The sequence below is a fragment of the Lutjanus erythropterus genome, chromosome 2, assembly GCF_056507025.1.
Source record: "Lutjanus erythropterus isolate fLutEry1 chromosome 2, fLutEry1.hap2, whole genome shotgun sequence".
NCBI classification, from domain to species: Eukaryota; Metazoa; Chordata; class Actinopteri; order Lutjaniformes; family Lutjanidae; genus Lutjanus; species Lutjanus erythropterus.
The window spans coordinates 46,391,811-46,414,956 of NC_139318.1; the positions used below are offsets into that span (position 1 = coordinate 46,391,811).

General features: G+C 36.7%; 1 protein-coding gene and 1 long non-coding RNA gene across 2 annotated transcripts in view; both read left to right on the forward strand.

Moving 5' to 3' along the window:
• LOC146332320 (uncharacterized) overlaps positions 1-23,146 on the forward strand; it is a 122,994-nt gene that overhangs the window by 49,000 nt on the left and 50,848 nt on the right. The gene's annotated exons all lie outside the window — the stretch shown is intronic.
• On the forward strand, positions 4,003-22,654 carry LOC146332325 (butyrophilin-like protein 2). Its single transcript, XM_084742605.1, has 10 exons — positions 4,003-4,163; positions 6,068-6,397; positions 8,254-8,295; positions 9,933-10,211; positions 11,869-11,982; positions 14,550-14,879; positions 16,732-16,773; positions 18,389-18,664; positions 20,323-20,436; positions 22,650-22,654. Exons 1-10 carry the CDS (start codon positions 4,079-4,081, stop codon positions 22,652-22,654), a joined length of 1,617 nt encoding a protein of 538 aa, XP_084598731.1. The 5' UTR covers positions 4,003-4,078.

The following is a 23,146-nucleotide window of genomic DNA, read 5'->3' on the forward strand; positions in this document are numbered from 1 at the left end:
GGGAAGAACTACAAAGGAAAAGGGCTGACAGGTGCTGCTCAAATCAAAGACAGAAATATAACCAAAGGAAGACTCTCAAAAAAAAAAACTAACTAAAGGCTAAAAGAAATCAAAAGGCTGCAAAACAAAATCCTCACTGACTTAATGTGGTAAAATCAGAAATACAAAGGAGGTAGCGGCCCTTTTCCTAATGCTGCTAGACATAAACAAGATTTTGAAAGTGCTTGCCCTTTTCCAAACAGCCTCTAAGGACAACTTCCCAGATTGTTCTGTTACAGACCATCTGGTGTGTCGGGTTCTACCCAGAACCCACCTGACCCAACCAGTGAAGGCAATGAGTACGAGCTAATCAGAGTCGAAATAGGGTGGTTCATGACTTCGCCATTTTGAGACAAACAAACAAACAAACAAACAAACAATCAAAGTCTACAGTGAGTGGGTCTTTCCAAAAATAATGACCCGGTTACTCAAGATAATCCACAGACCTTGTTGTGAGCAGTTTTATAGGAATTAATTTATTTCTGCAGTAGAACCCACTGGACCTACTTTATTTTTTACAAAACTGCTCAATTAAAAGTTATCTTTGAGAGCAACTCTTACTGTTTTCTCTGAGAAGCTGTAGTTAATCAAAGACAAGGATTTACCCTAAATCTACCTGATCAAAATCATTATATTCTACTTAAAAATATCAGGTTTAATTTGTGAATATTATTGATATCTACAGTAACAGGTAATGTGTAAAAGTACCACCACGTAAATACATTTCTATTGTATAAATAAGAATGAAATGATAAAGAAAATTTGCATTAGTTTAAGATGAAAACTAAATTGGAGCAGGAAAGAAATTCTGTTTCTGATAAACACAAGAGAAGTTATATAAAGAGGAAATAATAAAGATATGTGGAAAGTGACTATTTTTCAGTCATATTAAGTATTTATAAGTTATAAGAAACTTGATAAATAGCTTTTATTCTTTTTATTCTTTATACCCTCTAAGTTTGCCTGTAAAAGTCGTTTTTAAAAAAAACAATCTTTCACTTCAAGTTTAAAATGTCACCCTGTGGGCTGCGACTTAAGATTATTTTCATTAGCAATTTGTTATTGTAAAAAAAAAGAGCCCGAAGTGCCGCCTTCAAATTGCTTCTTTTGTCCAACCAGACATCCAGAACACACAGACTCTTCATTTATTGTAAAAAAGACAAAGAAAAGCAGCAAATCATCACATTCAAGAAGCAGGCGCCAGCAACCAGAGTTTCAATCGATTCATCAAATAATCTCCTTTTTACTTGCACTTTTAGTGCCCAGAATAAATAAAGTATCTGAGTGAAAGGTTTCTTGGAAAAACTGCATGAGAAAATATCTTGTGTCAGTCATTGCTGTTTGAATGTAAAGAGAAGCCTTGGTTTTTCATGCGTCTCTCCCACACGTCTTTGACTGAAATAAAAGTGATGCACAGTATGAAGTAAATGGAAATAAGATGATATAATTCTCTTTTACACTTCTGTACTCTGTGGGTCACAGGATGTGTCATGTCAGTTTTATCTACTGTGCAGAATAAAGACGTCACAGTGCAACACTGACCTCTAGTGATCATAACTGGATCCTCCTCCATCATGTGTAATGTTGATGATTCATAAACATGAACTGGTCATATCAGGGACAAAATGAAGAGTAACTTTAAGCCCTTTAAATATAAAATACATTTATGAGACCAGAATTTCTCCTCAGCTGATAGCTGTCCTCTCAGCCTTCTCTGTTAATTTATCCCATCATACAACAGTGAGAGCTGCCCCTCCTTCCTGGAGAGAAACAATCTGAATCAATTTATTTTCACAGTGAATTAGAAAATGGTCAAACGGCCACCCAACCAATGTATCAATATCAAAATATTTTTACTCCCTAATACTGGTATCAGCCCCAAAAATTCAGTATCCGTCAGGGCCCTAATTTTGGTTTGCACTTCATGCACTTATGCAAAAAGGTGATTAAAAAAATCAGAGGTGCAATGTGCTCTTGATGAGTTTGTTAATTTGTGTGATGAAGCAAAAGGTGTTCATGGTTCTTTGATGGGTTTATTGCCTGATGATGAAAAAGACAAGTATGACATATGATTCAAAGCAAAAATGTTTGGTAATGATGAATTAATATCTGATGTGAAAAGATGGGTAAAATGTCCTGAACAACATGCACTTAAGGGTGATGATAATGATGATGATGATGATGATGATGATGATGTAAATCCAAAAGACGGGGTTTCAAATGTTGCAAGCAAACACACAAGCAAAAAAAGTGCATGCAATGGAAAATCAAGCACTACGTCCTCTGCAAGAGTCAAAGCAGAGACAGACAGAGCTGCACTGCCTGCCCGTGTTGCAGCTTTAAAGAAAACACATGCTTTGGAAGAACAACAGCAACAACTGAAAAGGAAAAGAGAAACTCTGCTAGCAGCATGCAATGAATTCCTACCTGCAAAGGGAAAAAAGAAAGGAAGCAACTGCAAACAAGCTAAATCCTTTGGCAAAGTACAAACCTGAAAATCAGAACAAACTGCAGCAGAGTAAGAACTGGACACTACCAACAACTTATCCAACAACAACTGTTATGCAGCCTCGGGAGGCCAGTCGGCACCAAACGGCTGAATCAAAGCAGCAGACTGACTCACAAATGCAGGGTTACCCTCACAACACGCAAGTGATGCACAGTCTCAATTTTTGCAACCCTCTTTGCATCATGTTAAACCAGTGGATGAAAGGCAGCATCCCCTGCTCACTGCCCAGTCTATGGATGAAATACAGCCTCCTCTTTTCAGTTCTCAGCCAGTGGATGAAAACAGTTTGGAGATATTTGTGCCATAATGCAAAGGCAAAATGAAATTACAGCAGCTTTTGTCCAACGAGAACGTTTAATGGTGTTGTCAGCAAGAGACATTCTGATATTTGATGGGGATGAATATAAAATCTCCACTGCAGACAGTGAAGGTGCTAAAGAGGCAGTAGCGTGCAACGTCACAGAATCCCATAAAACTTGTGGTCATACAGGGGCCGGAAGTGATCGCTGTCTTCTTTCCATCCTGCCAGTCCAGGTCAAATCCATCAAAGGAGACCGGATAGTGCAAACATATGCCTCTTTGGGAGGACATGTTGAGCGAGCAGTACAACCATGATCTCAGTGAGAGAGCTACAGAGAAGGGTCTGTCAAGAGAAGACATCAAGTTCATGGAAACTGTGGAAAATTCTGCAACGCTTGAGGCTGGACACTACAGCCTGAAACTGCCCTTTAGAAAGGACAATGTGTCTCTGCCCAGCAACTTCTCTGTGGTGAAGCAAAGGACACTTATCCTGAAGAGGAAGTTCCTAAGCAGCACCTCAGTGGCTTTAAGTTGTAGGCTGAGCCGCTATATTCATTAAATCATTAATACAAACAAAATCATAGAGCCAGGAAGAATCTTTAAATAAGAGCACAGATCAGACGTCTTCACAGCTCGCTCACTTCATGAGTCAGAGATTCATTATCAAATATAATGAATCAAGGATCCGAATGAGTGAAAATGGCATTATAACTTAAAGAGCAAGAGACTTTGACATGGTTTCATATAAATCACATAGAGACTGATTAACTTCTGAAAGTATCTTTAAGGATGATAAATAATGTTTAATTTCATTTTTAAAACAGACTATGGAGGGTTTAGATGCAAAACTTTCGGAACTTTCAAACTCACAGACAGAACTTCCTGAAGCTTCAGACCTCATCAGTCACGTGATTTCTCAGAAACAAAGTGTGCAGGGAGCAGCGCGGGGTTGCCAGGTCTATGATTTTCCCGCAGAATATTCCTATTTTTAAAATGTTGTAGCTGTATGAAAATCTCGTCTACTTGTTGGGTGGACCTACTTTGCATGCATATTTAATCAATAGAGACTATAAATAGAAATACGTTTTTAATGAAATGATTTTATTCATACCCAAATCCTACCAAACTGACACAAGATAAGCGCGTACTCACACAGACCTGGCAACCCTGGAGCAGCGTTACAGCCAACTGACAGCCACAGACGTTAGTCGGACTGAAGTTCATGATAACATGACAGAAATAAGACTTAAATTAACGTTTTTTGAGAATCTGTTCCTGTGTTTGTGTCTGCTGACTGGACTCGGACAAGCAAACGGTAACAAATGTTCACTTTACAGTTACGTAGCGTTAATCTGTCAGTGATAAATAGAAAACGTCTCTCATATTCATAATAGGGAAGTTATCAAATTATCTTAATTTTAAAAATAAACATATTAATACAGATTATTCTATAACAGCAGCTGATCCTCCACATACAGAGTCCTCCTGGTTCATTTGGTATTTATCATAATGTGAATTTGACCTAAACTGAAAGTGCGCATTATCTGATTAACATGGGTGGAAACAGGAAGTCAGTGAAGTTTACACCCAAGAAAACACAAACTTTAAAGGTTTAGATAAAAAAAAAGACATTACAAACAGCGTTTCAACGTTGATTTTTAGTTGAAAACTGCGGTTGATATTTGATATTTGAACGTCTCTTAAAGAGCTAAAATGCGGTGACAACATCAACACAAAACACAAAACTGTTGAATTATTTTAATATTTTGTTCAGTTGTCAGTTGAAGGACAAACGATATTGATTAGTTTGAAGATATTTGTCCACAGTCAAGTCATATTTTACTGGTAAGAGAAATACTGGCTGTGTTTGGTTGTTCAACACCTGTTTGACTTTTCCTCAACTGCTGCAGTCGCCATCGAGAGCTCATTACGTCACACTCTGAAAACCACGCCCACCGGGAGAAAAGATCGGCGCCACAATATTAAAAAAAGTGCTTAAATACTAACAAAGTGACTAACTCTAATATTAGATTTCAAGACGTCAACGGGTTATTTTATCACTCTGTGTCCAACAGAGAAGAAAAGTTTAACTGTCAAACTCAACATTAACAGTAAATCTCAGTGTTGTCTCAGTAATGTTAGCAATGCTAGCAGCAGCAGCTGCTCTCCTTGCAGGTTAATGTCCGTGTCTGTGCTGAATGTGGTCACATGTTGCTCTGGTCGAGTGATTATATACCAGTTTATTCTGTCTCACTCTACATTAAGTGTTATTTCTGTTTTCTATATCAAAACGCTGTCAAACTGAACTGGTTTTATGAGCTGTCATCTGTCTGACTTCTCTGATAAAAACATCCGGGGTCGTCTGGACCATCGGGGCAGACATGCTTACAGTGTACGGTGAGAGAGGCTAACATCTGATGGGGCCGCAGCCCCGACTAGTGGTGGGTGGCTGCATAACATCTTAGAGGCAACAGGTAACTGGCGTTGTGCATGAATAAAATATTGATAAATAATTTTGGTGTCGACTGGCGAGGGTGGCGACGTTTAATCATGTAGTCGACTAATCACACACATCCGTAGTTGTGAGCAGTTTGTTGTGGAAACTATTTTCTTTCTATTAGAAAGTAAGTAGTTCTGATAGATTCTATTAAAGATGGATTTGTAGAACTACAGGCCAGAGGAAAAATATGTATTTTTGATTTTGGGGTGAACTGTCCCTTTAATGTTTGACGTTGGCTCCAGCTTCCAAACAGTGAACGACTGATCAGCTCCATATTACACCATAACATCGTCTAATTATCATGAGAAACGTTTATGGAGGAAAACATATGATGGTCTTGGATTGTCGGTTCATGTTCATCACAGAGAACAGTACGATTTTCAAACACGTCCAGAAGAATAAAATTAATTTATTAGTTTCTAAGGATCCATATTAACTAACACCATGATGTCAGCTCGTCTTCCTGGAGTCCAACTATTATTATTATTAAACAATCCACATGTTTCTATTTTTCACTGACTTTGTTGAAATCAGATCAAAGTAATGTTGGTCGACATTAAATAACTTTATATCTGTTTTCAATCAGAAATCTGACTACTGACTAAACTGCTCATAAACTGGTGTTTGAGTTATTGTGGTGGTCTGTAAATGTGTTTACTGACTTTCTTTCTAACCTGATGACTCTGCATGTGAACACACTGATTGTTTTTGTCTTTCAGGTTCAGCTGACGTCACAGTGACAGAAGGGAGTGAAGCTGTTTTACCCTGTTTCATCAGACCTGAGCAGAACATAGAACGAGACGCCTTTGTGTGGGAGAAAAATCGTCAGAAGGTGTTCTTGTATAAGAACGGGAATCATTCCAATAACGGCCTTCCAGATCAAGACGAGCAGTTCAAAGGACGAGTATCTCATTTTCCTGATCAACTGCAGTTCGGTGACGCCTCCATAAGGATCAGAGATACGAAGCTGTCTGACAGTGCAACCTACAGATGTGATTTTTCACCTGATGAGTTAAACAGACAAATCTTCTACATTAAACTTGTTGTTGGTGAGTTCTTCCATTAATCAGTTATAAAGTCACCTGTTCATTTCACAGACAGACTGGTTAAAGTGTCCCAGATGGACTCAAGTTAAATTCCCATCAAATAATCAGAACAACACATCTGGACGAGGCCCTGCCCCGAGGACGAGGGCTGCAGATGAGCTTCAGCTAGAAGACACATAAACATTAAATCTGTTGAATTTATTTTTCCTGTCTGACAGCGTTTATCTGTTTCAACTGTTAAACAAACAAACAGATAAACTGATGGATCATTTATGGACCAAAACAACAAATCAATATTGAAAATGATTGTAGTCAAGATGCCAGAATTTAAAAACTTCAATACATTAGCAGTATACAAAAAACAATAATCAATATCTCTTTTGATACCACAGCAAAAATAGCTTCAACACACTTATTATTATTATTATTATTATTATTATTATTATTATTATTATTATTATTATTATTATTATTATCATCACTGATTATGTTAATATATATATGGTTTGTTAAGTCCACACAAAAACTGAACTCTGATGATGAAAGTTAAATATTTTTCTATTCTATTCTATTCTATTCTATTTCTATATAGTTGAAAACCAACACTGAGTGTCTGTGACCTTTGACCCCTCAGGCAGCACTGCATTAAAAACTGCATTAAAAACCCTCATCATTGTATAAAGGACACTACATGGACTCAGGAACACTTTGGAAAACCGTTGTCAGTAAACACAGTTTGTCTCTGCATCTACAAATGAAAGTTAAGACTCTACCATGAAAAGAGAAAGACACATATCAACAACATCCAGAAACACTGCAGACTTCTCTGGACCTGAACGCATCTGAGATGAACAGTGCAGTAAAAATTCACCAATACTGTTTCTCTGAACTGTCTCTTTAAACAAGTCACACACGTCTAGGAGACTCTATGTGATCTCCTTTTTATAAATAATGTAATATCAAAGTAATTTCACTTTCATTCATTGAACCTCTGCTGGATCTGTTTGGACCCCCTGGGGAGGCCCACCTCCCACTTTGAAAACTTCTGTCTCAGACTGTTTCTTGGCACTGAGTGTTTACCAGGCAGTTTAACAGGTTAAACAGATATAACATGTTAATTAATGAGTCTTGCAGAAGCTGACAGGTGGATTTTTTTTTTTGTTCAGCAGACACAGACTTGTTTCCCTGTTTCCAGTTGTTGTGCTAAGCTAAGCTAACTGAGTCTAGTTTTATATTTAACGTACAAATAAGAGAGTGATATAAATTTCCTCATCTGACTCTCTATCATGAAATGAATAAGTATAAATCCCATCATGTCTATTCTGAGTCCTGCATGTGAGTTGTTATAAATGTGGTTTCATATGTGAGAACTTCCAGCTGGTTTAGAAAGTTCTGAGTTAACAAGAGAAGTTGATGATCAGCTTTGTGAGTCTCCACAACAACAGTGTTAGTCGTAGTAAAGCCAGATAACTCAAAGATGTCCTGATTATCTGAACTTACTTCTTGAGACAGGCCTCTAATGGATCTGTGTTACAGATATTGATCATGATTGATCGTCTTCTGGAGGCAGTTGTATCGTTCAGGATCAGTGGATTGGTGACTCTCTCACAGCAGGGTAGTAAGGAGGCTCTGACAGATGTGTTTTCTGACTCTTTGACTGTAACCCATCCAGGACCGACACAAACCAGTCTCATGTGTAAATGTGCTGCCAACTTCAGATAGTTTGTCAAATCTGAGACGTCTTTTAAATCAGTCTAATAAACAGTCACATGTTTCAGTTTTTTCTCAGTATCACCTGCATGTTAACTTGATATCAAACAAGAACTCTGACATTATTATGTTTCTGTTTTTCCTTTCAGATTGTAGTATCATAAGAGACAGATCAGAGGAAAACATCGGAGGTGAGTCCTGATTGTTGTTGTGTCACTTCCTGCCTCTCATAGATTCATTAATAGAACTGAGTGTTACAATCACTAATCCCTCATTGTGAGTGTGTGAATTGGCTCCACAGGTCTGATGTCAGTCAGAAAAACTTCAATCTTAATTCAAACTGAAGATAATTAAATGTGTCTGAATCACTGTGCTGAACTGACTGGGATCATTCTTCTGTGTGTTGGACTGATTACACATCACTTACAAACCAGAGACTTTTACAATAAAGAAACATGTTTTTACTTTCTGTAAATTTAAATGATACAGACAAGAAGGTTTTTAAAATGTAACAACGGTGACTAGAAATTATATTTTATGTGCATTTTCAACAAGTGTGTGACACGTCTGGATGAGTAATATGGTTTATGAATAACATCTCAATATTTATAGACTTTTCTGTGACATACAGTATTTATCTCGATATATACAGATCTACAGCTCTAATTGTTAAACAGTGAAAACGTGAAGTTGGTATAGAATATGATGCAGTTTTTAATAAATAGTCATCCATTATGAAGATATAAAGGTAAATAATAGAAGAACTAGAGCATCATATTAAGTTCAGAAAACTAAACCACTTAACTGTAATTCAGCCTTTAAAACCAGGAAAAGACAAAACTTCTGTTACATCATCATATAATGATCCAAAATCTAAAACAATATCGAATCTCAAATCACAACATCAATATAATCTTGATATATTGTTCAGTTCCAGTTCCACCTAAAACATGAGTTACCTGCACTAAAATCAATGCAGTATATTGATCAGTGTGTATTTTATCTTTAATGATTCTTTGACGTGTAGAAAACCACATTACAAACTACATCCACTCAGTTACCAGTTAATGAGGTTCACCTGTCAACAGCTCTGTAATAAATCCTACTGTCATCAAGTTATAATGTTCACTTTGGTTAAAACTATTTAAGAGAGAAGTTTATGGTCATTTTGGAGGCTGTAGTTTGAGCTGCTGCTGAATTTCATTAATAATAATTTTATTTATCTTCAGCTTTTCAAAACTGAGTTACAAAGTGCTGTAGATGAAACAGAGCAAAGTAATAAAATAATATTTAAACAAAGTTTCAGTTAGAAAAGCAAGTATTTCAAATAAAAGTACATAAAGTGAGTAAAACAGGCAGACGAATAAATGAATAACAACCAAAATAAAATAAATATAAAAGCATCTGAATCAGGAGTTGAATGAGTTAAAAGCAACTTTATACAAATGTGTGTTTATATGTTGTGTTGTTGTGTGTTTGTGTTTGTTTCACTCAGTTTTACCCTCATTGATTTATAACAATCTCTTAATTTGTTGTAAAAATAAAGTACACTGATGAAATCTGTCACAAGCTTCTAACTGAAGGAGTTACACACCACTGAAGACTCTGTGTTTCATATTTTATGACACATTTTTGTATTACAACAAGCAAAAATAAGGCTTGATTTATTTTAAAGACAATGTTTGTACCACCATATTTAGAAATATTTCTATGTTTGTCCAAACCTCAGTCACATTACAACATGTGATTGAGACTTACACATACAAGAGATGTGAAAACTTCACAATATAACATGTAAAATGTTCCTGTTTGTTCTCTGTGTTCACAGGTGCATCTCTAAAACCACACATCACATCACTTGATCACACGAGGGACGAAGCAAAGCTTCAGTGTGAAGTTCAACGTGTTTCTCCAAAACCTAAAGTCGAGTGGCAGGACAGTTCTGGAAACATCCTTCCTGCTAAAGAACCACAGGTCACAGAGAGAGGAGGCAGCTATGACATCATCCTCCAAACTACTGTGACTGAGACTGACCGATATAGCTGTGTCGTCACACAGGAGGAAATCTGCCATCAGATTTCTGCAGTGACCTTTGTGTTCATCCCTGGTGAGATTCTTCCTATTAGTATTTTTATTATAAAATTAAATTTATAAAAATGTGACACTGGTTCATCATCAACAGTCAAATTCACAGGATTAAATAAACCACATTAATGTTTCTGTTCAATCTGATCAAGAGACCAAAATTATCACCAACCACCAAACAAATGCAGATAAAATATTAAAGTAACTGACAGATTTGTTTCACTCATCAGTTAAAAACACAACATTAATCTATTGAGTTTCTGGTAAAATCTGAATATTCACTAAATATTTAGCCGGTGGACAAAAAGTAAATTTTGGATCCTGGTCTGAACGCAGCTTTCAGGAACATGAACATCATGAATCATTTCATCAGTTTTGTGCAGCGTGACACAAGTTATTCCATATTGTAACATAAAAAGCAGATGTTGATATCCAGCTGTGGTCAGCACTTCTTCACTGCCGTACATGGACTGAAGGTCAGTCCTGATCACAGTCTCCTCTGTTGTATTTGACCTTGTTATATGTTGGTATATATGTGGTTAATAAGTGAAGATTTCTGCATCACCAAATGAAAATGAGTTCCAGCACAAACTGATTCTTCCACACAGTTGATCTTGTTGTTAGAAATATGAGCACATACTAACTACCAGGTGTAACTGTGGAGTCGCTGATTGAACCAACTGACAAAACTAGTTTGATACAGAAAACACAACATATGAGCTGCTGAGTGAGTAGAAGAGGTCAGAGAAAATGATGAGACATGACACTGGTGTCAAATGAGTTCAAGTGTGAAAGCTTCACTTGTCAAACTATGATGAGTGATAATGACAACATGAATCATCAAACATCATCACAGATTTTAACACACTCTGACTGAACATACATGAAATGTTCAACACATGGAAAAACTTTATCTTCTTCAATTATTTTATTTATTCAACTGAACTCAAACTAGAAACTAAATGACAAACAACAACAACAAATGATATGATCAGTTTTCTGTTCTGGCAGCATGAGACTGATCATATGTGTCAAAATCATTGAGAAAGTAGTTGCACTCCAACTTCAAAGCTACCTTGAAAACAATAATCTCTTTGAACAGTTACAATCAGGGTTCTGCACTAAACACAGCACAGAAACTGCCCTGGTCAAGATCACCAGCGACCTCCTCTTGGCAGCTGATTCTGGTCAGCTCTCTCTCCTCATCCTTCTAGACCTCACTGCTGCCTTTGATACCATATCCCATCAACTCCTCATGGACCGTCTTACCAGTATTGGAATTAAGGGCACTGTGTTCAAATGGTTTACATCCTACCTTTCTGACAGATCACAATTTGTATATATTCAGAACTATAAATCAGAAAGCACCACAGTCCATCACGGAGTTCCACAAGGTTCAGTATTGGGGCTCCTCCTGTTCATCATCGACCTCCTCCCTCTTGGCAATATCTTCCGGCATTATGGTATTCATTTTCATTCCTACGCTGATGACACACAGCTCGACGTAGCCACTAACCCCACCTTTACTTTCCCCCCTAGTACACTCATTGCCTGCTTCAAGGACCTCCAGACATGGATGACAAACAACTACTTAAAATTCAATAGTAAGAAAACTGAGCTGCTCCTCATTGGTTCCAAATCCACATTCTCAAAAATAAACATCCACTCACTTTCCATAGCTGATGCCCCCATACCCATCAGACTACGCCCTGCCTTAACACAGCACTCTGCTGAGATCCTTGTCAATGTCCTGGTCTCCTCACGCATGGACTACTGCAACGCAATCCTAACTGGTATCCCTAATAAACTCATCCACCGACTTCAACTCATCCAAAACTCTGCAGCACAGATCATTACCTGCACAAAATCCACTGAACATGTCACTCCTCTGCTTATTCAGTTACACTGGCTCCCTGTATCACAACGCATCAACTTCAAAATCCTTCTGCTAACCTTTAAAGCCCTTCATAACCTGTCACCCGTCTACCTCACAGAACTCTTACACACCTACATTCCACCTCGACCACTTCGCTCTTCATCTGCTGATCTACTAATAATACCATCTGTTAACCTCAACACAGTGACCTTGAGTGTCATGAAAGGCGCCACTAAATAAAATGTATTATTATTATTATTATTATTATTATTATTATTATTATTATTATTATTATTATTATTATGTGTTTATCACTGAGACTCAGTTAAAACCTGATAACACAATGACTGCACATGCTTTTAAAGACCTTATATTTCATATTTGGGAACAAGTTTTTATATTATTTTAGTTTAATAGAAATTATTGTCTACTTATCCTACAAGTTATTTTCTGTTTCTTTCTGTTCCTCATGTTTCTCTTCCTCTAAAACATACTTTCCTCATTTACAGGCGGAGAAGAAAATTAACAGAAACATTAAAATATTAAATTTATAATCCTGTAATTGTCCTTCATAACTGATGTGTGAGATTCTTCCTCATCATATTTTTATATTTAAATAATTTTAATTGTTAATGAGTATTCATTTTCTGATCGTCCAAGACGACGTCCTGAAATGTCTTTTGTCCAGAACCCAAAAATATTCAGTTTACTGTCAGAGAGGAAAGAAAACAGAAAATATTTACATTTAAGAAGCTGAAATCATCAAGAGTTTTTTCTGTTTCTCTCAAAAAATGACTCAAATCAATTGATCAGTTATTGAATCAGTTGGCAATTTAATAATTGACAACTAATCAATTAATCATCACAGCTTTAATGAAAACATGAAGACGAGGACGATTTAGAGACTGAAGTCATTAGAATCAGAGACATTTCTGTTCCACAAGTGAAAAGAAAAAATGTTGTGAAAGTGAAGAATTATTGTTCCACATGTTCCACCAAAATCCAGCGAGGCTCTCTGAAGGTTTGATTATCTGTAGTTGTATAGATTAGATAGAGAACTTTATTAATCCCAATGAGAAAGTGCAGCAGCAAAGTTCCACATGAATCACATAAGAAACAACATAAAGACACTGTCACAGGCCGACTGTGAGACTGAGACACAAACAGGAGACACACAAACAAACACATGTTCTCAATGTGGAAAGTCAGTAGAAAACTCTTTACTTTTATCAACTTCATCATTTACTTTAAAAAAGTGCTTAAATACTAACAAAGTGACTAACTCTAATATTAGATTTCAAGACGTCAACAGGTTATTTTATCACTCTGTGTCCAACAGAGAAGAAAAGTTTAACTGTCAAACTCAACATTAACAGTAAATCTCAGTGTTGTCTCAGTAATGTTAGCAGTGCTAGCAGCAGCAGCTGCTCTCCTTGCAGGTTAATGTCCGTGTCTGTGCTGAATGTGGTCACATGTTGCTCTGGTCGAGTGATTATATACCAGTTTATTCTGTCTCACTCTACATTAAGTGTTATTTCTATTTTCTATATCAAAACGCTGTCAAACTGAACTGGTTTTATGAGCTGTCATCTGTCTGACTTCTCTGATAAAAACATCCGGGGTCGTCTGGACCATCGGGGCAGACATGCTTACAGCGTACGGTGAGAGAGGCTAACATCTGATGGGGCCGCAGCCCCAACTAGTGGTGGGTGGCTGCATAACATCTTAGAGGCAACAGGTAACTGGCGTTGTGCATGAATAAAATATTGATAAATAATTTTGGTGTTCGACTGGCGAGGGTGGCGACGTTTAATCATGTAGTCGACTAATCACACACATCCGTAGTTGTGAGCAGTTTGTTGTGGAAACTATTTTCTTTCTATTAGAAAGTAAGTAGTTCTGATAGATTCTATTAAAGATTGATTTGTAGAACTACAGGCCAGAGGAAAAATATGTATTTTTGATTTTGGGGTGAACTGTCCCTTTAATGTTTGACGTTGGCTCCAGCTTCCAAACAGTGAACGACTGATCAGCTCCATATTACACTATAACATCATCTCATTATCATGAGAAACGTTTATGGAGGAAAACATATGATGGTCTTGGATTGTCGGTTCATGTTCATCACAGAGAACAGTACGATTTTCAAACACGTCCAGAAGAATAAAATTAATTTATTAGTTTCTAAGGATCCATATTAACTAACACCATGATGTCAGATCGTCTTCCTGGAGTCCAACTATTATTATTATTAAACAATCCACATGTTTCTATTTTTCACTGACTTTGTTGAAATCAGATCAAAGTAATGTTGGTCCACATTAAATAACTTTATATCTGTTTTCATTCAGAAATCTGACTACTGACTAAACTGCTCATAAACTGGTGTTTGAGTTATTGTGGTGGTCTGTAAATGTGTTAACTGACTTTCTTTCTAACCTGATGACTCTGCATGTGAACACACTGATTGATTTTGTCTTTCAGGTTCAGCTGTCGTCAGAGTGAAAGAAGGAAGTGAAGCTGTTTTACCCTGTTTCATCAAACCTGAGCAGAACATAGAACGAGACGCCTTTGAGTGGAAGAAAGTTGGTCAGAAGGTGTTCTTGTATAAGAACAGGCTTCATTCCAATAACGGCCTTCCAGATCAAGACGAGCAGTTCAAAGGACGAGTATCTCATTTTCCTGATAAACTGCAGTTCGGTGACGCCTCCATAAGGATCAGGGATACAAAGGAGTCTGACAGTGGAAACTACACCTGTGATTTTTCACCTGATGATTTTAACAGACAAAGATTCAACATTGAACTTGTTGTTGGTGAGTTCTTCCATGAAACAGTTATAAAGTCACCTGTTCATTTCACAGACAGACTGGTTCAAGTGTCCCAGATGGACTCAAGTTAAATTCTCATCCAATAATCAGAACAACACATCTGGACGAGGCCCTGCCCCGAGGACGAGGGCTGCAGATGAGCTTCAGCTAGAAGACACATAAACATTAAATCTGTTGAATTGATTTTTCCTGTCTGACAGCGTTTATCTGTTTCAACTGTCAAACAAACAAACAGATAAACTGATGGATCATTTATGGACCAAAACAACAAATCAATAATGAAAATGATTGTAGTCAAGATGCCAGAATTTAAAAACTTCAATACATTAGCAGTATACAAAAAACAATAATCAATATCTCTTTTGATACCACAGCAAAAATAGCTTCAACACACTTATTATTATTATTATTATTATTATTATTATTATTATTATCATTATTATTATTATCATCATTATTATTATTATCATCACTGATTATGTTAATATATATATGGTTTGTTAAGTCCACACAAAAACTGAACTCTGATGATGAAAGTTAAATATTTTTCTATTCTGTTCTATTCTATTCTATTCTATTCTATTTCTATATAGTTGAAAACCAACACTGAGTGTCTGTGACCTTTGACCCCTCAGGCAGCACTGCATTAAAAACTGTATTAAAAACCCTCATCATTGTATAAAGGACACTACATGGACTCAGGAACACTTTGGAAAACCGTTGTCAGTAAACACAGTTTGTCTCTGCATCTACAAATGAAAGTTAAGACTCTACCATGAAAAGAGAAAGACACATATCAACAACATCCAGAAACACTGCAGACTTCTCTGGACCTGAACGCATCTGAGATGAACAGTGCAGTAAAAATTCACCAATACTGTTTCTCTGAACTGTCTCTTTAAACAAGTCACACACATCTAGGAGACTCTATGTGATCTCCTTTTGATAAATAATGTAATATCAAAGTAATTCACTTTCATTCATTGAACCTCTGCTGGATCTGTTTGGACCCCCTGGGGAGGCCCACCTCCCACTTTGAAAACTTCTGTCTCAGACTGTTTCTTGGCACTGAGTGTTTACCAGGCAGTTTAACAGATTAAACAAATGAGATATGTTTATTAATGAGTCTTGCAGAAGCTGACAGGTGGATTTTTTTTGTTCAGCAGACACAGACTTGTTTCCCTGTTTCCAGTTGTTGTGCTAAGCTAAGCTAACTGAGTCTAGTTTTATATTTAACGTACAGATAAGAGAGTGATATAAATTTCCTCATCTGACTCTCTATCATGAAATGAATAAGTATAAATCCCATCATGTCTATTCTGAGTCCTGCATGTGAGTTGTTATAAATCTGGTTTCATATGTGAGAACTTCCAGCTGGTTTAGAAAGTTCTGAGTTAACAAGAGAAGTTGATGATCAGCTTTGTGAGTCTCCACAACAACAGTGTTAGTCGTAGTAAAGCCAGATAACTCAAAGATGTCCTGATTATCTGAACTTACTTCTTGAGACAGGCCTCTAATGGATCTGTGTTACAGATATTGATCATGATTGATCGTCTTCTGGAGGCAGTTGTATCGTTCAGGATCAGTGGATTGGTGACTCTCTCACAGCAGGGTAGTAAGGAGGCTCTGACAGATGTGTTTTCTGACTCTTTGACTGTAACCCATCCAGGACCGACACAAACCAGTCTCATGTGTAAATGTGCTGCCAACTTCAGATAGTTTGTCAAATCTGAGACGTCTTTTAAATCAGTCTAATAAACAGTCACATGTTCCAGTTTTTCTCAGTGTGACAAGTTGTTGATATCTGACATTATTATGTTTCTGTTTTTCCTTTCAGTTTGTAGTTTCATAAAAGACCGATGGGAGGAAAACATCCCAGGTGAGTCCTGATTGTTGTTGTGTCACTTCCTGCCTCTCATAGATTCATTAATAGAACTGAGTGTTACAATCACTAATCCCTCATTGTGAGTGTGTGAATTGGCTCCACAGGTCTGATGTCAGTCAGAAAAACTTCAATCTTAATTCAAACTGAAGATAATTAAATGTGTCTGAATCACTGTGCTGAACTGACTGGGATCATTCTTCTGTGTGTTGGACTGATTACACATCACTTACAAACCAGAGACTTTTACAATAAAGAAACATGTTTTTACTTTCTGTGAATTTAAATGATACAGACAAGAAGGTTTTTAAAATGTAACGGTGACTAGAAATTGTATTTTATGTGTATTTTCAACAAGTGTGTGACACGTCTGGATGGACAATATGGTTTATGAATAACATCTCAATATTTATAGACTTTTCTGTGACATACAGTATTTATCTCGATATATACAGATCTACAGCTCTAATTGTTAAACAGTGCAAACGTGAAGTTGGTATAGAATATGATGCAGTTTTTAATAAATAATCATCCATTATGAAGATATAAAGGTAAATAATAGAAGAACTAGAGCGTCCTATTAAGTTCAGAAAACTAAACCACTTAACTGTAATTCAGCCTTTAAAACCAGAAAAAGACAAAACTTCTGTTACATCATCATATAATGGTCCAAAATCTAAAACAATATCGAATCTCAAATCACAGCGTCAATATAATCTTGATATATTGTTCAGTTCCAGTTCCACCTAAAACATGAGTTACCTGCACTAAAATCAATGCAGTATATTGATCAGTGTGTATTTTATCTTTAATGATTCTTTGTCGTGTAGAAAACCACATTACAAACTACATCCACTCAGTTACCAGTTAATGAGGTTCACCTGTCAACAGCTCTGTAATAAATCCTACTGTCATCAAGTTATAATGTTCACTTTGGTTAAAACTATTTAAGAGAAAAGTTTATGGTCATTTTGGAGGCTGTAGTTTGTAGCGCTGTTGAATTTCATTAATAATAATTTTATTTATCTTCAGTTTTTCAAAGTGCTGTAGATGAAACAGAGCAAAGTAATAAAATAATATTTAAACAAAGTTTCAGTTAGAAAAGCAAGTATTTCAAATGAAAATGTGTAAAGTGAGTAAAACAGGCAGAAAAATAAATGAATAACAACCAAAATAAAATAAATATAAAAGCATCTGAATCAGGAGTTGAATGAGTTAAAAGCAACTTTATACAAATGTGTGTTTATATGTTGTGTGTTTGTGTTTGTTTCACTCAGTTTTACCCTCATTGATTTATAATAATCACTTAATTTGTTGTAAAAATAAAGTACACTCTGATGAAATCTGTCACAAGCTTCTAACTGAAGGAGTTACACACCACTGAAGACTCTGTGTTTCATATTTTATGACACATTTTTGTATTACAACAAGCAAAAATAAGGCTTGCTTTAGTTTAAAGACAATGTTTGTACCACCATATTTAGAAATATTTCTATGTTTGTCCAAACCTCAGTCACATTACAACATGTGATTGAGACTTACACATACAAGAGATGTGAAAACTTCACAATATAACATGTAAAATGTTCCTGTTTGTTCTCTGTGTTCACAGGTGCATCTCTAAAACCACTCATCACATCACTCAAACAAACAAGATGTAAAGCAAAGCTTCAGTGTGAAGTTCAACGTGTTTCTCCAAAACCTAAAGTCGAGTGGCAGGACAGTTCAGGAAACATCCTTCCTGCTGAGGAGACACAGGTCACAGAGAGAGGAGGCAACTTCATCATCCTGCAAACTACTGTGACCAAGACTGACAACTATCGGTGTGTCGTCACACAGAAAGAAATCTGCCATCAGGTTTCTGCAGTGACCTTTGTGTTCATCTATGGTGAGATTCTTCCTATTAGTATTTTTATTATAAAATTAAATTGATAAAAATGTGACACTGGTTCATCAATCAACTGTCAAAATCACAGGATTAAATAAACCACATTAATGTTTCTGTTCAATCTGATCAAGAAACCAAAATTATCACCAACCACCAAACAAATGCAGATAAAATATTAAAGTAACTGACAGATTTGTTTCACTCATCAGTTAAAAACACAACATTAATCTATTGAGTTTCTGGTAAAATCTGAATATTCACTAAATATTTAGCCGGTGGACAAAAAGTAAATTTTGGATCCTGGTCTGAACGCAGCTTTCAGGAACATGAACATCATGAATCATTTCATCAGTTTTGTGCAGCGTGACACAAGTTATTCCATATTGTAACATAAAAAGCAGATGTTGATATCCAGCTGTGGTCAGCACTTCTTCACTGCCGTACATGGACTGAAGGTCAGTCCTGATCACAGTCTCCTCTGTTGTATTTGACCTTGTTATATGTTGGTATATATGTGGTTAATAAGTGAAGATTTCTGCATCACCAAATGAAAATGAGTTCCAGCACAAACTGATTCTTCCACACAGTTGATCTTGTTGTCAGAAATATGAGCACATACTAACTACCAGGTGTAACTGTGGAGTCGCTGATTGAACCAACTGACAAAACTAGTTTGATACAGAAAACACAACATATGAGCTGCTGAGTGAGTAGAAGAGGTCAGAGAAAATGATGAGACATGACACTGGTGTCAAATGAGTTCAAGTGTGAAAGCTTCACTTGTCAAACTATGATGAGTGATAATGACAACATGAATCATCAAACATCATCACAGATTTTAACTCACTCTGACTGAACATACATGAAATGTTCAACACATGGAAAAACTTTATCTTCTTCAATTATTTTATTTATTAAACTGAACTCAAACTAGAAACTAAATGACAAACAACAACAACAAATGATATGATCAGTTTTCTGTTCTGGCAGCATGAGACTGATCATATGTGTCAAAATCATTGAGAAAGTAGTTGCACTCCAACTTCAAAGCTACCTTGAAAACAATAATCTCTTTGAACAGTTACAATCAGGGTTCTGCACTAAACACAGCACAGAAACTGCCCTGGTCAAGATCACCAGCGACCTCCTCCTGGCAGCCGATTCTGGTCAGCTCTCTCTCCTCATCCTTCTAGACCTCACTGCTGCCTTTGATACCATATCCCATCAACTCCTCATGGACCGTCTTGCCAGTATTGGAATTAAGGGCACTGTGTTCAAATGGTTTACATCCTACCTTTCTGACAGATCCCAATTTGTATATATTCAGAACTATAAATCAGAAAGCACCACAGTCCATCACGGAGTTCCACAAGGTTCAGTATTGGGGCTCCTCCTGTTCATCATCGACCTCCTCCCTCTTGGCAATATCTTCCGGCATTATGGTATTCATTTTCATTCCTACGCTGATGACACACAGCTCGACGTAGCCACTAACCCCACCTCTACTTTCCCCCCTAGTACACTCATTGCCTGCTTCAAGGACCTCCAGACATGGATGACAAACAACTACTTGAAATTCAATAGTAAGAAAACTGAGCTGCTCCTCATTGGTTCCAAATCCACATTCTCAAAAATAAACATCCACTCACTTTCCATAGCTGATGCCCCCATACCCATCAGACTACGCCCTGCCTTAACACAGCACTCTGCTGAGATCCTTGTCAATGTCCTGGTCTCCTCACGCATGGACTACTGCAACGCAATCCTAACTGGTATCCCTAATAAACTCATCCACCGACTTCAACTCATCCAAAACTCTGCAGCACGGATCATTACCTGCACAAAATCCACTGAACATGTCACTCCTCTGCTTATTCAGTTACACTGGCTCCCTGTATCACAACGCATCAACTTCAAAATCCTTCTGCTAACCTTTAAAGCCCTTCATAACCTGTCACCCGTCTACCTCACAGAACTCTTACACACCTACATTCCACCTCGACCACTTCGCTCTTCATCTGCTGATCTACTAATAGTACCACCAAATCATCAAGAGTTTTGTCTTTTTCTCTCAAAAAATGACTCAAATCAATTGATCAGTTATTGAATCAGTTGGCAATGAATTTAATAGTTGAAAAATAATCAATGAATCATCACAGCTTTAATGAAAACATGAAGACGAGGACGATTTAGAGACTGAAGTCATTAGAATCAGAGACATTTCTGTTCCACAAGTGAAAAGAAAAAATGTTGTGAAAGTGAAGAATTATTGTTCCACATGTTCCACCAAAATCCAGCGAGGCTCTCTGAAGGTTTGATTATCTGTAGTTGTATAGATTAGATAGAGAACTTTATTAATCCCAATGAGAAAGTGCAGCAGCAAAGTTCCACATGAATCACATAAGAAACAACATAAAGACACTGTCACAGGCCGACTGTGAGACTGAGACACAAACAGGAGACACACAAACAAACACATGTTCTCAATGTGGAAAGTCAGTAGAAAACTCTTTACTTTTATCAACTTCATCATTTACTTTAAATGCAGTTTTGAAATGAACAGATTAAAAACTTCTGTGTCTCAGTTCTCATTCAGTCGAAGCTTCAAGTTTCCAACATTAATTATCTTTTTATAATTGTAGTAATTCTGACTGTTAAACCAACAGAAACTGATGAGAGAATTTATTTGAATTTTATGATGAAGGATGAATTCAAATTCAGAAATAATGACCAAAACTGTTGTTTCACAACAAAATAAAAGATCAAACTCTTAAACAGTTTCCAAAATAAGATAAAGATTCCACTTGATGGTTAAAAAAGAATAATTATATAATGTTGAAGAAGAATCTCTAAATATTCATTAGATATGTAAATGTGTAAAAAAGAAGTACAAGTAAAAGTCCACTTGAGTAAAAGTACAGAAGTATCAGAGTTACTCATGTTTTGTTGTAATATCAAAGTAATTAGTTACTATATATGTCTGATAAATGTAGGAGAGTAAAAAGTAAAAACAAAAATACCAGAAGAAGTATAAAGTAGGGTTAAATGTAAATACTCATGTAAAGTCCATCAGATTTGTAGTTTTCCAGCTCAGTGAATCAAAGTTATCTGAGCTGCATGTTAAGATGAAAGGATGGACAGACAGATGGACTGTATTGATGACAGATTGAGAAATTCCTGAAACTGTGATAAAGTAAAGACGTGTTTCTAAGACGTAATCCAGAGTCCATGGTGTCCTGGGCTCAGTGTGTAGAGAACCTCGGCTGTAGACAGATTGTCACACACATTTGCAGATGTCAGACACAGCAGCAGTTTAACAACAGTCACATGTAAACAGGCTGAAGTGGAGGTGGCAGGACAGTGATTCAAACAGTCTTCATACTGATGAGCAGCACGTCTCAGAAACAGGACCATGCTACAACATCACCCTCCTCACTACTGTGAGCAAAACCAAAACCAACCTCTGAGCTGTGAAGACAAGCAGGAGGAAACTGGACATAAGATCCAAGCTGACATCACTGTTCCTGCTGAGATTCATCCCAGTGGGGTTTGAATCTGCAGGAACATCAACACCTTTAGTTGTTTTTTGTGTGGACTGTGAGCTCCAATCTGCTGTTTATCATCTGCACTTACATTCTCACTCTGACACTAACTTTATCTTCTCAGTTTCAGGGCCACCTATTGGATGGACTGGTGTTACTACAGTTTTCTTCCTTCTTTTTGTTCTTGTTCTTCTTCCTGTTGTCCTAGTTTGCATAAAGTCCATATGCAATCTATATATACTGTAGGAGAGGTAAGTTTGAATAATTTATTTTATCAACATATTCATGATGAACAGAAAACACAACACATTCTTTATGTTTCTCACGTTTAGAGTCTTGACAGATGTTTTATCTTCTCATTAATCATTCTGTTATTTACGACCAGATTATGATGAAGTCATTTCATAATTTTCCTAAATATGACTTTGATTTCTGTCCTACAGGTTGAGCTAATCCATAACCTAACAAGCTCTGCATCTGCTGCGAAGCTGCTTCAATATGTGTGAGCTGTTGTAGTTAAATCTCTTAAAAGTCAATCTGAGTTTTAAACTCTGCTGGATTTTTTCTGCTCTTCACTTATTTCAGTCAGTTTAAGTGTTAAACCTGGTTTTAAGGTTAAAGTTAAACTTAGTTTCAGGTTGAGGTTTGGATTATGGTTGTGTTGAGGCAGACAGTTGTGATGCTGAAAATGAAGGTTGTTTCAGTGATTAATATGCATGAAGCTCATCCTGCTTTCATATGGAAACTGTCCCGTCACCACGACAACAATCTGTCCCTCAACTTAACCAAGTGTCTTCATATACTGTCCTCAGAATGAGATCACCTGTCAACATCATGGACAGTAAGACAACAGCACAGCTGCCCCCTGAAATACTGAGCTAACTAACAATAAATATATAAAAATATAGAGTCATTACCATTATCTCACAGCACTCAGTGT